Raw genomic sequence first — 19,932 nt, forward strand, 5'->3', positions numbered from 1 at the left:
AGCTGATCGGCTTTTCTGTCGTGAGTCTCTCTTGTTTGTTTTTGGTCCACTTTGCGCCAGAAAGAGCAAACCAGCGGCTGAACAACAGCAGCACGTTTAAGCTTGATAAGCTGTTGTTACAATTTATTTAATATTACTTTCTACACCAGGATCTTTTTCTACGTAGCTGACGGCTGGTAACTGTGCAGGGGCGGATCTAGCAAAGTTTAGCCAGGGGGGCCGATAGGGCATTAACTGGGAAAAGGGGGCACAAAGACATACTTTTCTTTCTTATTCTCATTTAAAATGTCTAGCTTTTAATAAATAATTATCTGACACCCAAAGTTTTAATTTGATGTAAAATGAATAGAAGTCAATTACTGTATATAGTAACTATTAAGTCTAATATATATACCCTAGTAAGCTATAGTACTTTTTCCTTTGGGAAGGTACCATCTGTGCAGTCTGCAATTTTGTTGAAGAAAGATGTTGAATCTATTTAATATTTCTTGAAAAATAATTGATTTCTGTGCATTTTTTTTCACACTGCATCAAATTAAGGTTGATTACGTTGATTAAGCATCATGAGGTGGAGCGTGAGGGGTGGTTCCCTATTTTTTATTTATTTATTTTTGTTGTTGCTGGGAGTTGGAACCCTATTAGTTAGGTTGCTTAATATTTACGCTAAGTACTCTTTAAAATACCAGAATAGGGAGGATGGTGTAGGTCTAAGTTTATTAGATTGATCAGTATTGCTGAACTATGAAATATTTTTTTTGTATACAGGTATAACAGAATAGCTTTAGTGTAGTTGTTGTTTTAAACTTGAGTATGAACTTGCAGACTTGCAAAATGCAGCAAGATATTTTAAAAAACAGTTTTGTTGATTAAAAAACACTATATCGGATTCATATCGGTATCGGCAGATATCCAAATTTATGATATCGGTATCGGTATCGGACATAAAAAAGTGGTATCGTGCCATCTCTAGTTATTACAGAGGTTTTTGTAAGAACTTTGCCACTGTTGTCGTTCCTCTCACCGATTTGATCAGTCCGGTGAAGCCTTTTGTGTGGACGCCTGTTTGTCAGACTGCTTTCGAGTCTGCGAAAGCATTACTGTGCAGTTCCCCTGTTCTTACGGCACCAAATTTCATGTCCCCTTTCAAGCTCGAGGTTGACGCTAGTGCGGCTGGTGCAGGAGCTGTCCTTATGCAGGAAGACCATCGCGGCGTGGATCGCCCAATTTGTTATTTTTCCAAAAAATTCAACAAACATCAGATTAACTACAGCACTATTGAAAAGGAAGCCCTTGCCTTGTTGTTAGCCCTGCAGCATTTCGAGGTGTATATCGGATCCAGCTCTATCCCTGTTCAAGTGTTCACTGACCACAATCCATTGGTGTTTCTCTCCCAGATGCAAAACTCAAATCAGAGACTTATGCGTTGGTCCCTTCTTTTGCAAGATTTCAACCTGCAAATCAAACATAAGAAAGGGACGAAAAATGTCATCGCTGACGCCCTGTCGAGAGCAATTTCATAGTTTGGGAATTAAACAATAGGAGGGTTGTTTAATTGTTTTTGTTTTTCGTCAGTTTTCACCTGGTTTGATATTTATATTTACCCCGAGAGTCATTTTTGGGCAATGCCCTGATTTTATGCTGAGCTTTAAAGGAATTTTAAGAGGGTAATACCAAAAAAAGCCAGTACAGATTTGCACATGGACAGAGCTGGAGCTGTTAACTTATCAGGTTGTACATGAGTACTAATCAGTTCTTCGGTTTTTCCACAGTTATAGTGTTGTTATGGAGCTATATCTGAGTGGAAGACTTTTGAGAACCAGACCACATTTTAACAAATCTGATGTCTGAACATTATATATGTATATAGTGAAAGTTGGGGAAATGTCCACTTAAAGAAAATCATGGCAGACAGAATCCTCTCATAGCTTGAGAGTGGTTCCAGATTCTTTGTGCAGCAGTAATCCTGTACAGTATTGCTCAGGTACAAGGCAAACTGTAAATGATGATGAAACATTTTTTACCAAAAACTATTTTGGTAGTCTCTTATTCTATTCATGCCCCTTAATGTAGCCATATTGTGAACTTTGGACAGAACTGGGTTAGCTGTTTCTGAATCCTGTTTTCATGCTAAGTTATTCTAAAGACAGGGTTATTTTGTTTTGGAACCAAATCAGACGTTAATGAAACTCAAAGTCTGTGCTGTAGCAACTGTAGTGTCTAGACCTAGTCTTTGTCGTTTTTAGTGCCTTAACGTAACCGAATGAATTTTTGAAGAATTGATGCTAATGTAGAAATCTCTGATATATATGACTTAAACTTGGGTGTGTGTGTAAATTCTTTGCTCCACTGCCCTTCCATTTTCCAAATGCAGACTTATTTGCTTTAAAAAATATTGATGAAAGCAAGATTAAACATTACATTCAGGGATATGAAAATAATGTAGGGACGTTTGTGTCCAGAAACATGAATCAATAGAACATTTCCCATGTTGCTTGTTTGCGTTTATTGTGTTATGGTGTGTTGATACCTGTGCATTCCTGCATTATCCTTTTGTGTTGCACATTTCGATTATTTTTTTGCTTGCTACCTGGCCTGACCTGTCTCCCCAATGTGATGTTTGTATTGTATACGGTCGGCAAGGTCTGTCATCTCGGTTGTGGGCAAAAGACCTTCAACTGACAAATAAAGGCTATCTCATCTCATCTCATCTCATCTCATCAACATTTCTTCAGGGAGACACCGATGGTGGTTTTGGTTTGTACCCCACTAAGTTTCTTTCTTTCCACCACTCAGAATTACAACCACGGTGTAAGTCTGCAAGTCAGTTATTTCTGATCTACTACCCTCAAAAAGAATATTAAAATACACCAATACACATGAAATCCTCTCACAAATGTTTACACATTCTATTAATTTAACAACACACTTATGATACAGAATGAATATTTGCACAGAACAGATTTCCTTTTTTAAAAAAAATCAGCATAGAACAAACAGCTGGTTTGACATGAGTCATCAGAGGACACCTTCTTTTCTTCACTAAGTGTTGGTAACCCAATGAGAAAGCAGTAGGGGAAAAGAACAGTATACTTACATTTATAAACACAAGCTCAAGTCTTAAATGCTTTAAAGGTTTTGGACATGGTGACAGCCAAGCTTGCAACACTTATAACTATTCTGATAAGCCAATCTGTTCTACAGACTAGGTATTATGTTAAAAAACTAAAGGAGGCCACCTTCTAAAGCAGCGGTCCCCAACCCCCGGGCCTCAGACCGGTACCGGTCCGTGAGTCATTTGGTACTGGACCGCGAGTGTTGAGGCTCAGGTGTGAAATGTATGGTTTTCAGGGTTTTTATCGGTTTTCAGCATTATTTTGTTATCGTTTTTATCATTAACTCGGTTTTCCTGGGTCTTTTCACGTGTGTTATGAATAAATCTTCTTTTTTTCGGTACCGGTACTAGTTTTATTTTGTTGTATTTATCTGCGACACCTTAAAGGCCGGTCCGTGAAAATATTGTTGGGCATAAACCGGTCCGTGGCGCAAAAAAGGTTGGGGACCGCTGTTCTAAAGGACTGATCACAGCAGGCGTTAAATAAAACACAATGAGCAAACACAAAAGTCTACTGTGTTATACTGGCAACTGGATTTTACATGCAGTTTTGGCCAGGTAAACACCACGATAAGGAATGATGAACTTTTTCTGTTCGGTTTTGAAGGTGTTTTTTCATGAAAAAAAGCATCACACTTATAGCTTATCTTAACAGCACGAATGTCAGTGTTTGATAATCTCTTAAAAATAATCTCTTTAGTTAATCACACAGCTCAGCACTGTTTTTTTCTCTACATGGGGAAAACATTGACAGACAAGTGAGTTCATTTGCAAGATCAAATGCTTTGAACTGCAGCTTTTAGTCAAACCATGAAACTATTTTGTTCTTTTTTCTTTCACACATTTGAAAAGAAATTTACATCAAGTTCCTTTTATATTTGGTCACACTGTCATCCTGGTATTAAATGCCATCAAAGTGCTATTAATGTCTTTCGAGGTCTCAGAATTTGGCATTTTTAAATAAACCCCAATTCAAAGAATCTCATCAGAGGAGTTTGAGCTCATCATGGCCAGTTGAATGTCCTACCAGTGATCTGGTAAAACTTCTGATTGAAGGGATGAAAGAATTTTTGCAGTTTAGTCACTACTGATGGGTCCACCTCCGGATGGGTGCGGCCCTTGCTGCCTGCCAGGCACTTGTTAAAGACAATGTTAAATCGCAGACAATAAAATCCCCTGGTGGCATTGAAGTACAGGTTATACTGGCTGATCCTGGAGGGGAGGTTAAGGAAGCGCTCAACAAGCTGCAGCTCTGGCAGCGGGTCTGTAATAAGGCGATCCCCATCCACAATGTGAAACTGCTCCACGGGAAAGTACTTCAACCAACGCTCCAAATGTTTGGTGTAGATGCTGGTCCGGACTGCTTTGTATTTCGTGTTCACCTCGCAGGTGTTGGTGTCAATGACCAGCTTCTCAAACTTGTGGTAGGTCTTGTTTTTGCGCTCCTTGCCCTCCAGCACTTGGGTATAGTCCGACACAGCTCTGGTGGTAGGCTCGCGCACGATGATCAGCAGCTTGATGGAAGAGTTCATCTTGAATATCCGTTCAGGGACTTCCTCTGTGATGAAGTAAGCGGGGCTCTTTTCAATGGTGATCTGATGAGGGAAGGAGAAGGGCATTTTCCCCCTGTACCAGTCGATGCCACGAGCGTAATTTTGGTCATTGTCAAAGAAGTGGATCTCTTGTGAAGCCTTGACAACTGCTGGATGCAGGTTGAGCATTTCCAGCAGGGCACGGGTGCCACCTTTACGCACCCCGATGATAATGGCCTGAGGCAGTTGTTGGACCAGGTTGTGCAGGCGAATTTGCTCTTTGGTGGCATTGCCCTTACGGATTTCATGTAGGAGGCCACGCTTAAACTGCAGAGTGCGGAGAGGAATTTGCTCTGGTTCAGGGGCGGACAGTCTGCTGTCAACTGGGCAAATGGGCTGTAGCCTGAAACACAGGAAAAGAACGCATCTATCTTATTTTGTATCTCATTCTATAAGGAATTTTATCGCTCATAGAATACATTTATCACTTCAATCTTAACTAAATAAGCTACTTGAATGTAAAACTTATTATTAATGGAACAATTCTCTGAAGCTAATGCAAAGAAACATCCTGAAACATCTATGACCTTCTGAGACCTCTGAAAAGCCTGCGGTATGTTAAGACTAAGGCTTTTGCAGCAGATGTTTAAAGTACTGTGAGTTGCGCCACCACAGCAGACTCGTCCTAGCACCAAGGACACAGCAAGCATAAAGTCACCCACTGGTTTGTCCTGTTTCTGGGGTATTGAACTGAATATTCTCACTGTCACCAAAACCCTTTTTTTAAAACAAGGAAGTATAGTGAGTCACTGAGTAGTAACCACAAACAGCCATAAACTGCCAAAGCTGCTGCCCCCTGCTGGCCATTATGCAGGTTTAAGGAACTGTCTCCACTTTTTAGACTTGAACGCTGCATTCATATTTTACATACAGTCTGTGTCTAACAGATCCCTCAACTGGTTCATGGTTAGTTCCTCATCAACTATGGTATTCATTTCTTTGGAATGCCATTTCTCTTATGCATACCCAAGTCCTCACACCACACCACCTTTTCAACATGCAAAATTGCGAGCACCACATCTTTGTCAATAAAGATGACTACAGCAGTGCATATACCAGATATATGACTTGTTTGTTTTTAGAATAACTGATGGCACTAAGTACTGTAAAAATTTCACCTCAAGAAATGAAAATACTGAAGAATTTCTCTCATTTAATCTAAAGCAGAAAATCTGCCTCAGTCAGGAGAACTTCACAACCTCCATTTTAGGATAAAAAATGATTTAAATGTGTACCTGTCAAAGCTACACATTGCCAAGTTGCATGTCTATGAATGCATAAATACTTCAAGCTTTTATAAAGTACAGAAATGTTTCTGGAATACACTGTGATTGGTTTAAAAAGTATAGAACACTAAAGTTTGTAATGCAAGTTGCTTTAAATTAAGGCAATGTATGTTTTAAAATATACCCGCCATGACTTACCTATCCAAAGTCCCAACCCTGGCCACGAGATAGAGGACACTTCCGATAGCAAGGCTGCCCAAAACGAAGAGCTTCTGTCTCAGCAATGCCTGCTGTTTGAATAGCATGGCCCTCCATCAATCTTCAGGACTGTGACTTCAGCCTGCAGAGAGCCAAGCACATAAACTACTAATCACCGAGGGAAGAGAGACAGCCTAATGTTTATTAACACACACTCACTCAAGTCTTACAAGTGATTAAGCCGCGCTCACATAAGGCTGAAAAGTGCTGCATTGCCATTAAAGGAAACGCTTGCCCAACCACCACTTTGTTACATTTATTTATTTATTTATTTATTTATTTCAGACAAGCTGAGAATCTGATTTAATGGAATACACTGGCATGCTGAGAAAGATCAGTTACTGCTACGGTTTTAAAAAATTGGCTTCAGCATTCCAAATGAACAATTCTGTATGCACAAGAATGAATCGATACTTCTTGAGAACGACCACATGACGGTGAATATTCTGAAAGAGGTCCTTTTGTTGAATAACCTGCAGATAACTGCTAGTCCTGCAGTTACCCTGAGGTCTGAATAGCTTTTCAGCAACACTGCACTGCTGTTAAGGTTTTTCTCTTGCTTGATGTGAAGCCAAGAAGCAGCTTTGGAGAGCCTTCTATGTGTTACAATGACAAATTCACATGACTGAACTCAGCTTTTCGATCATGTCGTCAATTGACCCATTGTTAATCAACAGTGTTTAATTATTGCATCCCGACTGTTACATAATGAATTTATTAAGAAACTGTGACTGTTTTATTTCAACTGTCTCAATAAACAAATGATGTTTCCTAGCTTCTAAGTGTCCTTAATGTCTGTCCTCACTTTAAAACTAAACTTCATATCTCTATTTGTAAAAACATTCAAAGCAAAGTTGAGAAAAAAATCCCCCAAAAAGCTTAGTCACATTATGGTGATGCATATTGTACTGTTTACCTTCAAAATTGGAAATAAATCTCATATTGAGCCAAGAGAGGGCACTCCATCCTTTCAGTGGAGTGCAGAAGCACTGGTCTCACTGCCATTTCTGTTTTGCTCTCAGTGTCTAAACCTTTTGTGCATCTGCAATCTTTGCACAGCATGAGCAGGTAAATTACATTATGAAATAGCAGTTCAATACAGAAGGCAGAGGCATTGTTAAAAAAGGGCCTCTGAAAGTGCAGTCTAATCCAGCCCTTAAAACAGGCCAGCATTCGCGACAGAGCACTCCCCCAGTGCCTCATGAATAAATACGGATGGCTTTTGACCCCTCTATGACTGGAAAACATTTTGCTCATAATGCCTCGTAGTGACTTCTGAATGGAGACCTGCAAAGCAACTGCAATTTCATCACTCTGACAAAGCAGGAGAATAAAGCCACTTAGCCAGGGGCCAGCCCTGTGGCTGTGGAGTCCCATTTAGAAAATAAATGTTTTTCATTACAGCCTGTATCACTAAAACAAGTGGTACGTCAGTCAATTCCAATGAAGGGGGAAAAAAGTCAGTTTAATACTTTTTTGTGCAGAGACAGACCATTCCAAGTGCCAAGCAATCCACCTTCAGATTGTGTTATTTGTGAAAAACAACAGCAAAAAAAAAAAAAACCCAAAAAGAACTGAGATTATATTATCAAGGTGATTTTCTTTCCTTTTACTATAAACTGATTTAAAATGAGCCTCTTATCTATTATTTGTGTATAATAACAACATTTCAGCCCATCTGCATTCAATACACTCAGAGGTTTCTGTTTCCTCACCCTCCTTATTGCTTGTCTTTTCTTTCTTCTACTTTTGAGTCAGATACTTTCTCTCTGAGAATAGTTTGGTGGTTTCATCCCGTCAAAGAAGAGTGTAAGACGAAGACTATACAATAATTTCAAAATACAAAACCCTGGGTCACCTACCCAGGACCGCAACACTGTGTAATTTTTCTTTTTGCATGGTTGTAGAGTTGTGGTTACAGACTTTATTGTCTCGTCCATACACTTACATTTTGAGTTGAATTAATTTGCCAAAAACAGATTAAATACAGTTTCAAGTACTAAAATAATTTACACATTGGTAACACAGAGTGAAACGAGACTGGAATTCAGGACGTGTTTTAGTGTTTTAATGTTTGCAACTGCACTTTAAAAATCATAAAAGGGATGAAAGTGTGTCGATATTATCTCACTGAATAAAACATACATGTATCAAAAATATTTACTTCCCACAGAGAATATTTTGTCCAATAATCAAAGAGCTAATGAAAATGGTCACCCTGCTCAAAAGCTACACTTGTCTCATAAGCACATGTCTGAAAGCTAGAATATTTAGCAAAGGTCAAATGAGCTCGTTCTAAACTATAGGGATGGGTACCGGTATCCGGTGCCATTATGGCACCAGTTCTGACATAAACGGTAGTAACCAGACCGAAAAGCAGCGCACATTTCGGTGCCCTTTTCCCCCTGAGATGTCATACACTTTGGATTCTAGCCAATCATTTTACCTTTCCAAGGATAGTAGGTAGACACGTTCTTTTAGAGCAGAGCTACAGATTAAAAATGCCCAAGGTGAAGCGGTCAAAAGTGTGGCTGTACTTCTCAGCAAAATATGCAAACTCAGCAGCCTGCAACAAGTGCTTTAAGGTGATACTGTGCAAAGGAAGTAACACCTCGAATCTGATGAAACACCTGGCGACGCATAGCATTTTTTTAAAAGCCGAAAAATGCACCGTATTTGATAGCTTGCTGCAAGACCTCACACCGAGCACATCTACTGCCGGTGTGGTGCTTGTTATCAGACCCGGAATTAGCAACATCCCCCAAGAACCCGAAGTGGAGAGTCCTGGCCCCTAACCCTGCCAGTGTAGCAGAAATGATGACGCATGATGACGGCAGCAGCAGCTGTTCTTCTCTGCGTGAGTAGCTTAATGTTGTTCATGTGTAATTTACGTTGAGTAGGCTAACCACGTTATTACATTAATGCATGTAAGGTGAACTAGCAAACAACATCGTAGTTACATAGTTGTCTTCTTGTTGGATGGCAGATACTCCCTTCACCCTGGCCAAAAAGGCTAAAATGACCAAAGAAAAAGTAGAAAACAGCTAAACAGGAGAGGTTTTTGGACAAAGTTTGTGTTTTTTCCATTGTTTAAGTGCTGCTTCCAGCCAAGAGTGATACCATATATTCCCTATAGCTGCAGAAAAGGCTAATATTGTTATCTTTTTACAATAAAACAGCTAAACATGAGAGGTTTTTGGACAAAGTTTGTGTTCTCCATTCTTTACGCACCGGTTTGAGCACTGTTTAAGCACCGGCACCGTTTCAAAAGTACCGGTTTGGCACCGGTATTGGATAAAACCTAAACGATACCCATCCCTATTCTAAACACTAAAAAAATCAAACCCATTAAATATTAAGATCCAAACTGTTGGAGTGTAGGTCTTTTGACTTGCAAAGACATTTAGCAGCTCTTAGCTGATACTACATTGTACTAATAAATAGAGAACATCAGTTACTCCAAGTTAATTATGATTTATTGATAAGCATACACAGCTTTCTGTCACTGAGTTACATCCTGAACACTTGTGGCTCTAGGTATCTGGACCTAACCTTACAGCTACAGAGAGAATTTTTAAAAATATATAAATTTTTTTGTTACAGCGCATTGTGTTCTACATCCTGATCGGCTTTAGACCATGGTCAATCAATCTCCTCCGTGCCATGTCTCCTGTACAGTACAGAATGCGTTCAGCTTGTCAAATTTACATAAATCTTCGATCGCTAGCAGTGTGACTCTGAAGTGCTGTATTGTATGTTTGTAAGTTTTCTCCCCAACACACACAACAATGTCGATGAAATGTTTTGCACCGTCAAAGGGACCTGCTGCAGCACCCAAAAGGCAGAGGAAGATGCTAACCATCAAAAAGTTGGACTTCTGGACATGCTAAAGGAAGGTAGATCATAAGGCGCATTGTGCGAAATAAAACAGTCAGATAAGGCAAACTTTACTCATTCTTCTTGCTTCCTCTACTTCCGTACCATTGATTCATTGTTCATGTTTTATAAAGTTCATTCATGTTGAATTCTCTCGCAGATTCTGGGTCAGTTTAACCCAGTTTTTTTGAGTTCTCATGTTTTGGTTTGATTTTGTATTCTGTATTATTATTCTGACTCTTGTGCTTTGTTGATTGTTATTGGAATTCTATGTTTTTGTTTATTTGTGTTATGGGATTAGTTCTTAGGTTTTCTGTCTAATGTTTAGTGTAGATTTAGTTCTGTGTCTGGTCTGTGTTTTTTGTGTAGTTGTTTCTTGTTTTACTGTGAAGGTCTGCGAGTGCCTGTGCGTGGATCCTCATTTATTTCCCCACACGGCTCACTCCATTCGCCGTGACAGTACAGACCAGCCAGATTATGGATCCAGCAGCATTCGCCCCACCCAAGGAGCTTCAGGAGGTCATTATTGACTCTGCTTTGAGATTAAATAACCTGTGGCTTGCGCATGAGGGAGAATCATTTCCCTACGCTGTGGAAGCCAGGCTACAGCAGCTTATTTCTGGTCACCCCTTGTCATGGCTGTGTGCAGGCAGGCAGGGAGGAAGGACCCAAAATGCAGGACTATGAGGCAGATGTAAACTCAAAACACGCAGCTTTATTTCTGGGCAGAAAAGGAACATAAACTTAACTAAACTAAGAATACAGAAATAAACTAAGCAGACAGGCAGGCTAGTAGACGGAACACACAGTTAACTTGAGGGTAGAAGACGTTAACGACGCGACACCGAGTAGGGGAAGACACAGACACTAAATACAAGAGGTGAACGGAACGAAGAGGAAACAGCTGGGAGACACAGCTGACGCTGATTACACTGACGCGACAGGGAGAGCACAAAGCTGAACGCACTGACATAGGACTCAGACCTACAAAATAAAACAGGAAGCACACGACAGACAGAGACACAGATGCAGACTCACAAGCAGGCATAAAGACATCATGGACAGACAGGGGGGACATGGACAGGCAGAGAACAGAAACCTAACCAAAATGGCGAATGATAATGAAATACCTAATCAGAATAACAAAAGCATAAAGAAACACAAAACACTGAGTCAACAGGCTCAGGACCACGACACCCCTGGCTATTGGATTCACTGCACCCGCTTGTACAGGATTTCATTCTCCATGAACTTCACCTTCACCCCCCGCCGCTACCGCTCGCCTGCTCGCCCCACAGCCGGATGTCGGTACAGCTGGCTGATGTGAGTGAGAAGAAGTCTGACTCTGGCACAAGGACATTTTTTTTCTGGTTCAGTCTTCTGTGCAGTAAGTGAGGGAAATGGTTTTTCCTGGCTCCCCGATGACTGCTGTAAATGAGACTGGCTTTCCCGAGACTGCAGTCGGCCAGCTCCGCGAGGATTACTATGAGCCCGCCTGTAGCCAGCTCACGCCTGCACAGGCGCTCTACAGGATGTTGGGGATTATTATTGTGCCACCCGGTTCTCCCAGTGTTTCCACACCACAGCCGGAGCAGCCGCACCAGAGTTTTCCCCCGTCACCGTCAAGCACCTCCCGGCTCCAACAGGAGTCCAGCTTCTCTCGTGGACGCCGAGCTGGGGTGAGTGAGAAAGACTCTGTTCCTCCGCCTTTTATGTCAGGGATTACACAGACTGTTGTCACCAAGGCATTATGAACCCCAGAGCTCCTGTTTGTGAGAATACTGTTTGTTTATTTCATCCTCACCGTCTCACCCTAAGCAGGGAACACATTACACAACAACATCTGCTGGTTCTCTTAAGCTGGCCTTCTTCGAGACAGTTACTCCCTCCAGGGTCTCCCCAGAGGCTGGGTGTCAGCCACCAGTCAACTCTGGACCCCTAGAAGTTAAGACACCAGCGCCAGCAGCTTCACCTGGGAACTCAACTGAGCAGTCTCAGCCGTCAGCACCCACTGAGAGTTTTAATGAGTTCACCCATCCACCTTCGTTAGGTGTGTTGGAGAACACTTTCAGCCCTGCATCCCACTGTCACTGCCTGCTCCAAGCCAATGTGCTGCTCAGCTCCGGCCAGTGTCCACACTGCCAGAGGTCTCCGTACCTGCTGGTTCAGTGACTGTCTCCGCTGGAGGGTCCAGGAGGCCCATTCAGCCGCCTGTCTCCACTGGAGGGCCTGAGGGGTCCGTGCAGCATCAAGCCACGTCAGCTGGGGGTTCTGGAGAACCCAGCCAGCATTCTGTCAAGTTAGCTGGGGGTTCAGGAGAACCCAACCAGCATCAAGTCTTGTTAACTGGGGGTTCAGGAGAGCCCGGCTAGCATCAAACTACATCAGCTGGAGGTTCTGGAGGACCCAGCCAGCACATCCTCGTGTCCACTGACAGCTCTGGGGAGCCTGTTCAGCCACCACCTGCTCCACCACCTACAACTTCCACACTGTCGCCTGCAGCATCACCACCTACAACTTCCACACCGTCGCCTGCAGCGCCACCACCTGCAACTTCCACACCATCGCCTGCAGCGTCACCATCTGCAACTTCCACACCGTCGGCTGCTGCATCACCACCTGCAACCCTCCACACCGTCGCCGTCTGGTTCTGCAGCTACCACGCTGCCGTCTGGTTCCGCAGCTGCCACGCTGCCATCTGGTCCTGCCTCGTCTGGTCCTGCGGTTGCCACACCACTGTCTGATCCAGCTCGGCCTGTACCACCTCGCCTTCGCCGGCTGCTTTCCAGGCCTCTAGTTGGACGTCATTGCTGTCGAGGGCGGCCTCTTGAACGAGTTTGTTGCCGCCGCTGGCTTAACGGCCGGCCTCCGAACCTGCTCTGTCGCCGCCACTGCCCTCCACGTGGCCGGTCTCCGGACCTGCTCTGTCGCCGCCACTGCCCTCCACGTGGCCGGTCTCCGGACCTGCTCTGTCGCCGCCACTGCCTTCCACGTGGCCAGCCTCCGGATCTGTTCTGTCGCCACCGCTGGCTTCGCGGTCGGTCTCTGGACCTGCTCTGTTGCCGCACTGCCTTCCGCATGGCCGGCCTCCTGATTTTTTTTTTTTTTTGTGAGAGTGTCTCATGACAATGACGTAAGCGAGTGCGACGTTCATGGCAACAGCTGTGTGCAGATCAAAAATGGATAATATAACGAGTGCGGGAGAGAGTATGACCGTGCAGCGTTTAAAGCGTGGAAGGACTGATCTTACTTTGAGTTTGATTCCGTAAAAAGTGACAAAAACATTAATAATAATGGATTGGATTTATATAGCGCTTTTCAAGGCACCCAAAGCACTTTACAATGCCACTATTCATTCACTTTCACATTCACACACTGGTGGAGGCAAGCTACGGTTATAGCCACAGCTGCCCTGGGGCAGACTGACAGAGGCGAGGCTGCCATATCGCGCCATCGGCCCCTCTGGCCAACACCAGTAGGCGGTAGGGTAAAGTGTCTTGCCCAAGGACACAACGACCAGGACAGAGAGCCCAGGGATCGAACCGGCGACCTTCCGGTTACAGATACACTTCCCAACCCCCTGAGCCATGGTTGCCCCCATTAGAAGTTCACACAGCTACATTCTGAAAATATGTTAAAAGTTTATTTTGTGACTCAGAAAGAGTAATAAGTGTAATACCTGCCACCATTGTTGGAAACGGGAATTGGCTGGGCCGCGCTATGAATCCTGGGATAGGTTGGGCCACAAAGGTTTTACACCAGACCCATCCTTCAAATCTGTGGAAAAGGAGTGTTACTACCCGATCCGTACTGGAAACCCGATCGGTACCACGCATGCGCAAACCTTACGTCACTTCCTCTCTTTGCCAACATTGCGACAGTTATGTATTTGAATGACACGGTTAGCGCCCAGTTAGCTCCTATGGCCCAGTTAGCTCCTAGCATTTCTCAACAGCTCTGCCTCCTTTTCGACTGCCTGGGACATTTAAACAATGGATAATTCATATACAAACAAATTCATGCTTTTCTCCTCAACAGAGAGCGTCCCCGATTGAACAGCAGCGCCGTAAAATAAGAAGAATGGCTCCTAATTACAGACTTAATAATACTGACTTAGTAATATGTCACGTGAAGATTCATCCGCCAGATTAAGTGTTTACTGACAACTGACAGTGATAGCGGACATCATCATCACTATTCCAACAATCCTCTCCTCACAGACAAGCAAAAATACACTCGACAATCACTAAATCAAATTTAACATGCATTTGTAATGACACTAGTTCAGTTTACAATAGGGTTCATTCGCTCGGTCAGCAGGTGGCGGTATCCTTGTACACTGGGGAGTAAACTGCAATTAAACGAAACAAAGAAGAAGAGAACATCTGCACATGCGCAGTACGGATCGGGTAGACCCGATTTGTACGGTCCGACTTTGCACATGCGCAGTAAGGATCGGGGACTCCTGATCCGTAACTATCTTTTTATTTTTTGTTTTTGTCTTCATTATATTGAAATGTTTCATTATTGCAAAAAAATTTAAGACATACTTATTATAGACTGCAGACCTGCTGTTGGTTCCAACACCATCATTAAGTTTGCAGATGACACCACGGCGATTGGACTCATCAGTGACAACGATGAGGCCGCCTACAGGGAGGAGGTGGATCGTCTGGCTGAGTGGTGCGACAGAAACAACCTGCTGCTTAACACCGAGAAGACCAAGGAGCTCATCGTGGACTACAGGAGGAATGCTGACCCACATCCACCCATCCACATTAAGGGGACGGCTGTGGAGCGTGTGAGCAGCTTCAAGTTCCTGGGAGTCCACATCTCCGAGGATCTCATCTGGACGACCAACTGCTCCAAGCTGGTCAAGAAGGCTCACCAGCGCCTCTTCTTCTTGAGGACTCTGAGGAAGAACCACCTGTCCTCAGACATCCTGGTGAACTTCTATCGTTGCACCATCGAAAGCATCCTGACCAACTGTATAACAGTCTGGTACGGGAACTGCTCTGCCTCGGACCGGAAGGCGTTGCAGAGGGTCGTGAAAACTGCCCAGCGCATCGCCGGAGCACCACTTCCTGCCATAAAAGACATCTACAGGAAGCGGTGTCTGAAAAGGGCTGGGAAAATCATCACAGACCCCAGTCACCCATCACATGGACTCCTCACCCTCCTGCCCTCTGGGAGGCGCTACAGGAGCCTCCGGACTAAGACCACCAGGTACCAGAACAGCTTCTTCCCCACAGCTGTCAGACTCCTGAACTCTGCCTCCTGACATCTGACCCACATTAACACATGGACTGAACATACACACACCCACAATGGACAACTGTACCCTCAAACACACAATAATAACATGGACTGAACCACCACTCACAACCACTAGCACTTTATATAGCCTCTGTAGAAATTATCCACATATCTCACTTATCTTAACTGCACTACTGTATAGCTCTATGTAAATAATCATTCTGTACATTCGATCATTATTAATCCTACAACTGTTTACAACTTGCATAGTTCCCATTTCTGTATAGCTGTATATCTCAGATTTCTGTAAAGTTATTTATTTCATATTCTGTATAGTTTTTCATATTTATATCCTGTTCATAGCCTGTACATAGCTTGTACTCACTACAGCCTGTACATACTTATAGTTATAGAATATTCACAACATACTTCATACCGTGTACATTATAACATACCATAATAGACCCATTTCTGTAATATACTCACATATCTATATTATTGCTAATATATATTGTGATATATCTATATCACTAAAGCACTTCTGGATGGATGCAAACTGCATTTCGTTGCCCTGTACCTGTGCATGTGCAATGACAATAAAGTTGAATTCTATTCTATTCTATTCTATTATTCTTAACATCTTAACAGATACTCTGACCCGTAACTATTGTAAAATGCTTTGACCGGAAGTAGACACCTTTCGCACATGCGTGGTACTGATCGGGTTAACGGTATGGATCGGGTAGTGACAAGGAGGACGCATTTGGATGAGTCTTTGAATTTGGACAGCCTTCATCGCATTGCTGTAAAGCAGGGGTGCCCAATCCCGGTCCTCGAGAGCTACCGTCCTGCAGCTTTTAGATGCATCCTTGTTCCCACACACCTGAATCAAATGAATGGCTTGTTATCAGGCCTTTGCCAAACACGATGGCATGCTGAAGAGGTAATCAAACCATTTGATTCAGCTGTGTTGGAGTAGGGATGCATCTAAAAGCTGCAGGATAGTAGCTCTCGAAGACTGGGATTGGGCAGCCCTGCTGTAAAGTAATCGGCCAACAAATGCGGCCTCCGAAAGATGCGGCCCCTGAATTTGGACGATAACGGAGGATGCTTCTTCTTCTTCAGGGTTTTCACTCTACTTGGGCCTACAATCTTCTCTTCTGCAGCGTCTGCAGCTGGTCCAGAATGCCGCAGCACGTCTCTTGACCGGCACTAGAAAGTTTGACTCTATCACCCCTGTTCTGAAAAATTTACACTGGCTTCCTATCAAATATCGAATTGATTTTAAAATTCTATTGTTTACTTATAAAATTTTAAACAATATGGCACCTGATTACTTAGCTGATCTCCTCTGTCTGTACAGCCCTCAGAGAGCACTAAGATCATCGGGCCAACTGCTCTTGGTGCAACCTAGGTCTCGGCTGAAGACCAGAGGAGACCGTGCCTTTGCCGTTGCTGCACCCAGGCTATGGAATACTCTCCCTCTTCATATTCGCGCGTCAGATTCCATTCAGTCTTTTAAATCACGTTTAAAAACGTATTTGTTTGATCTGGCATTTAAGGCGAATTAGGGTAATTTACATCTGGCTCTGTATTTAGATTATGTAATTATCTTATATTTTATATATTTGTAATTTATATTTTATTGTGATTTTATTTGTACTGCGATTTTACTGGAAAGCACTTTGGTGTACCTCGGTCTAAAAAATGTGCTATATAAATAAATTTTGATTGATTGATTGATTAACGGCAGCTGTCATCCTCGTAGATGTATTGCTGCTGTCTTCTGTCTCAGTCTGTTATTACACTCTTAAAACCTACTTATGCCTATGTCTTTCAGGATCTTACAAAGCTTAAAATGATGCTTCGACTATTAGATTAGCCGTCGACGATTTTGATAGTCGACGTAATCGTGACTAGTCGACTAATCGTGGCAGCCCTATATCATATGCAGGCACCAAACATCCCATACATGTATAGAGGCGCAGTCTGGATCTACGTAAGATGTTGCTTTTCCCCTCCAAGTGCAGCGATATAGTCTGAATGTTATAGTACTGAAATGCTGACTATTACTTTCATTTAACTCCATAATTTTATTATTTTTCTTTCTTTGATAAATAAGGAGGCAACGTCATTGATCTCTACCCGTTGGCTAATGATGTAATACCTGTTGCACGGAGACAGGGAGTTTTGTTATCTATTCGTAGCCTTCGTCTGTTCTCATTCAATAATTCAGTTATACCAGTAGTACTTATTGAACTACATCTGCCTTTTTGTGTTTGGTTGTTTGTTTGTTTACATACTTGGACTCTGCTTTGAAACACTCCAGCAATTACATTTGGACTTGGTGGCTGATACACAATTTCAAAACTTAACAGTAAGATAAGGGGTTTCAGCTTACTATTCTATGGCCACAGGAGCAGTGGTTAGATTGCTTCAACACCTAGGTTGTTGCTATCATAGACAGGAGAAGTAACACTTTAAATATGTTAAGTTTGAAGAGCTCGCTGCTTGTTTTTGTTCTTTTTTTTGGCAGCCATTTTCTGTTGTGAGGAGGGTTTGGGGAGGGTAAGGCTCACTACTATGAACCTCATACACTGTTCTTTTTTTTTAACCTGTTCTGAACTAATTTCCACCCACTGTAAAGTTATTCTGTTCTTATCATCTAAGGCCAGTGTGCATATTGTCTTTGCTCTATAAATCAGATGAGTCTGCAGTTAAACTTTCTAAGCTGGAATGTTAAAGGTCTAAATCATACAGTCAATAGAAGGAAGGTTTTCTCACATGTGAAATGTCACACAGTGGAAGATTGTGTTTTTATATTTTGTTTTGGATCAGACTGTGTTGGTACAGGGTGTCGATTTTATTTGCATGTTTGTTTATTGATATTCCTATTGCATGATTTTATCTCCATATTTATAGTGTGTGTTTAGTGTTGATTGAACAATATGTTTTTTATTATTCCACTGTGGATTAAGCGGACAATTTTAGACACCTGTGAGGTGGGGGCGTTCCCCGAGGTGGCCTATCAGCCACCAAACTGACTTAAGGGAGATGGTGAGCGCAAAGACAAAAGAAAGAGAGAGACACACGAAAAGTGGAGAGCTGGAAAACAAAACGTGTGCAAGCCAGCATATGAACAGAAGGACCTCCGGCCTGACTGTGGGGCGCCACGAGACATTCGGCGATCGGCCAGCATAACCCGGCGATCCAGTCCCGACGGACAGAATAGCGACCGTGGGAGGCGACGCGTGAAATCCACAGTAGGGCAGGGGTACGCCTCTGCCTGCATCTGTGAGTATCGCTTTCCCACTGTTGGGCGCTAGGAGTAGCTTTGCCGGGGAAGGGTAACAGCGGCTGCGCTGACAACGTTGCTGGCCCGTGTCTGTTGTTTCAGGGCGGGGCTACGAGGGAGGCCGTGCGAGGAGGTGGAGAGTAGCTGGACTGCACGATTGCGCACAGTCAGGTGGAGATAGGAGCCTCCTCCTTGGTCTTCTGCTGGCGAGAGTCCACATCCCGGAAGAGGAGTTCCTCTCCTGTCTCTCTCAGCTCAGGAGAATTTGCCCGTGTGTTGCTGGACTGGGAGAATTAGGACCCTGGGGGGGAGTTTTTAGTATAGGGAAAAACATTCATTTAGCTTTGTATTTTTAGCGTTTAATCATTCCTGCCGGCAGGGTTTTTAGCGGGTTGTAAACACTATTTTTTATTGTATACGGGGATTTTAGCTTGTATTTGGGGTTCAGACTGTGTTTTATCCTGAAAATAAAAGGTGTGTTTGAAGCCAGCTAAGTTTCTGTGCTCTGAGCGCTGACCCACTCACTCCCCTTTCTGCTTGTATAGGCGTGGTGGTGAAGACTTAGTTCCACCAGTTTAGCGGCTACATAATTTTGGCGTTTGTCGACAGGATACAAGTTTGGGGAGCAGTGTTCAGCACCTGGAGTGCAGATATAGAGATGATGATGCCAGTGTATCCGGGTGCCCCTTGGGTACCAAAATATAAGGGTCCTGAAACAGATGTTTCATATGGTGACTGGAAAGAACAAATACAAGGTTTATTGAATGCTCAAGAAATAGCCGAGGCCCGGAAAGTAGAAATTTTAATTGGGGCTTTAAGCGGTGAGGCAAAGCGTCAAGTAAGCGTGTTAGAAGAAAAAGATAGAGACCAGATTAGGAAAATATTCGCATATCTAGACTCTCTATATGGTGACAATACCTCCCTAGCGGTTTTGAAGTCGCAGTTTTTTAGCTGTATACAAAAACAAAATGAGTCGGTAAAATCTTTTACCTTAAGGTTGAGGGAGTTGCACTGCAGGCTACAACAGCGCAATCCAAATCAAGCACCTACTGAAAAGTGTTTACAGGAACAGATGCTGTTGGGCCTGCGGGAGGGCCCGTTGTCACAAACCCTGCGAGCCTACGTGCGTCACCATCCAGAAGAGGATTTTGCAACAGTCCATCGGGAGGCGTTGCTCCTAGAGGAGGAACAGTTGGGACACCAGGGATTGCAAACTACGTGCTTGGCAGTGGGTGAGTCCAGGTGTGTTAAGCCACCTTATGAACCGGACTGGAAAGAGACATTTAAAAAAAGAAATTATGGAGGATGTCAAGGGTC

The 19,932-nt window shown here is 43.2% G+C and overlaps 1 protein-coding gene across 4 annotated transcripts in view; it reads right to left on the bottom strand.

The window, feature by feature from the left end:
• Window positions 1–2,882: 2,882 nt before the first annotated feature.
• Window positions 2,883–19,932, bottom strand: part of LOC113037374 (heparan sulfate glucosamine 3-O-sulfotransferase 5) — a 142,936-nt gene continuing 125,886 nt past the window's right edge. For all 4 annotated transcript variants that reach the window (XM_080289866.1, XM_080289865.1, XM_026194370.2 and 1 more), the window contains 2 exons: window positions 6,129–6,270; window positions 2,883–5,047 (listed from right to left, as the gene is read on the bottom strand). In XM_080289866.1, coding sequence (XP_080145992.1) covers window positions 4,117–5,047; window positions 6,129–6,235 — 1,038 coding nt within the window. In that variant the 5' untranslated portion in view covers window positions 6,236–6,270 and the 3' untranslated portion in view covers window positions 2,883–4,116. The remainder of the gene's footprint in view (window positions 5,048–6,128; window positions 6,271–19,932) is intronic.

Source organism: Astatotilapia calliptera, chromosome 15, assembly GCF_964374335.1.
Source record: "Astatotilapia calliptera chromosome 15, fAstCal68.1, whole genome shotgun sequence".
In the NCBI taxonomy this organism is placed as follows: domain Eukaryota; kingdom Metazoa; phylum Chordata; class Actinopteri; order Cichliformes; family Cichlidae; genus Astatotilapia; species Astatotilapia calliptera.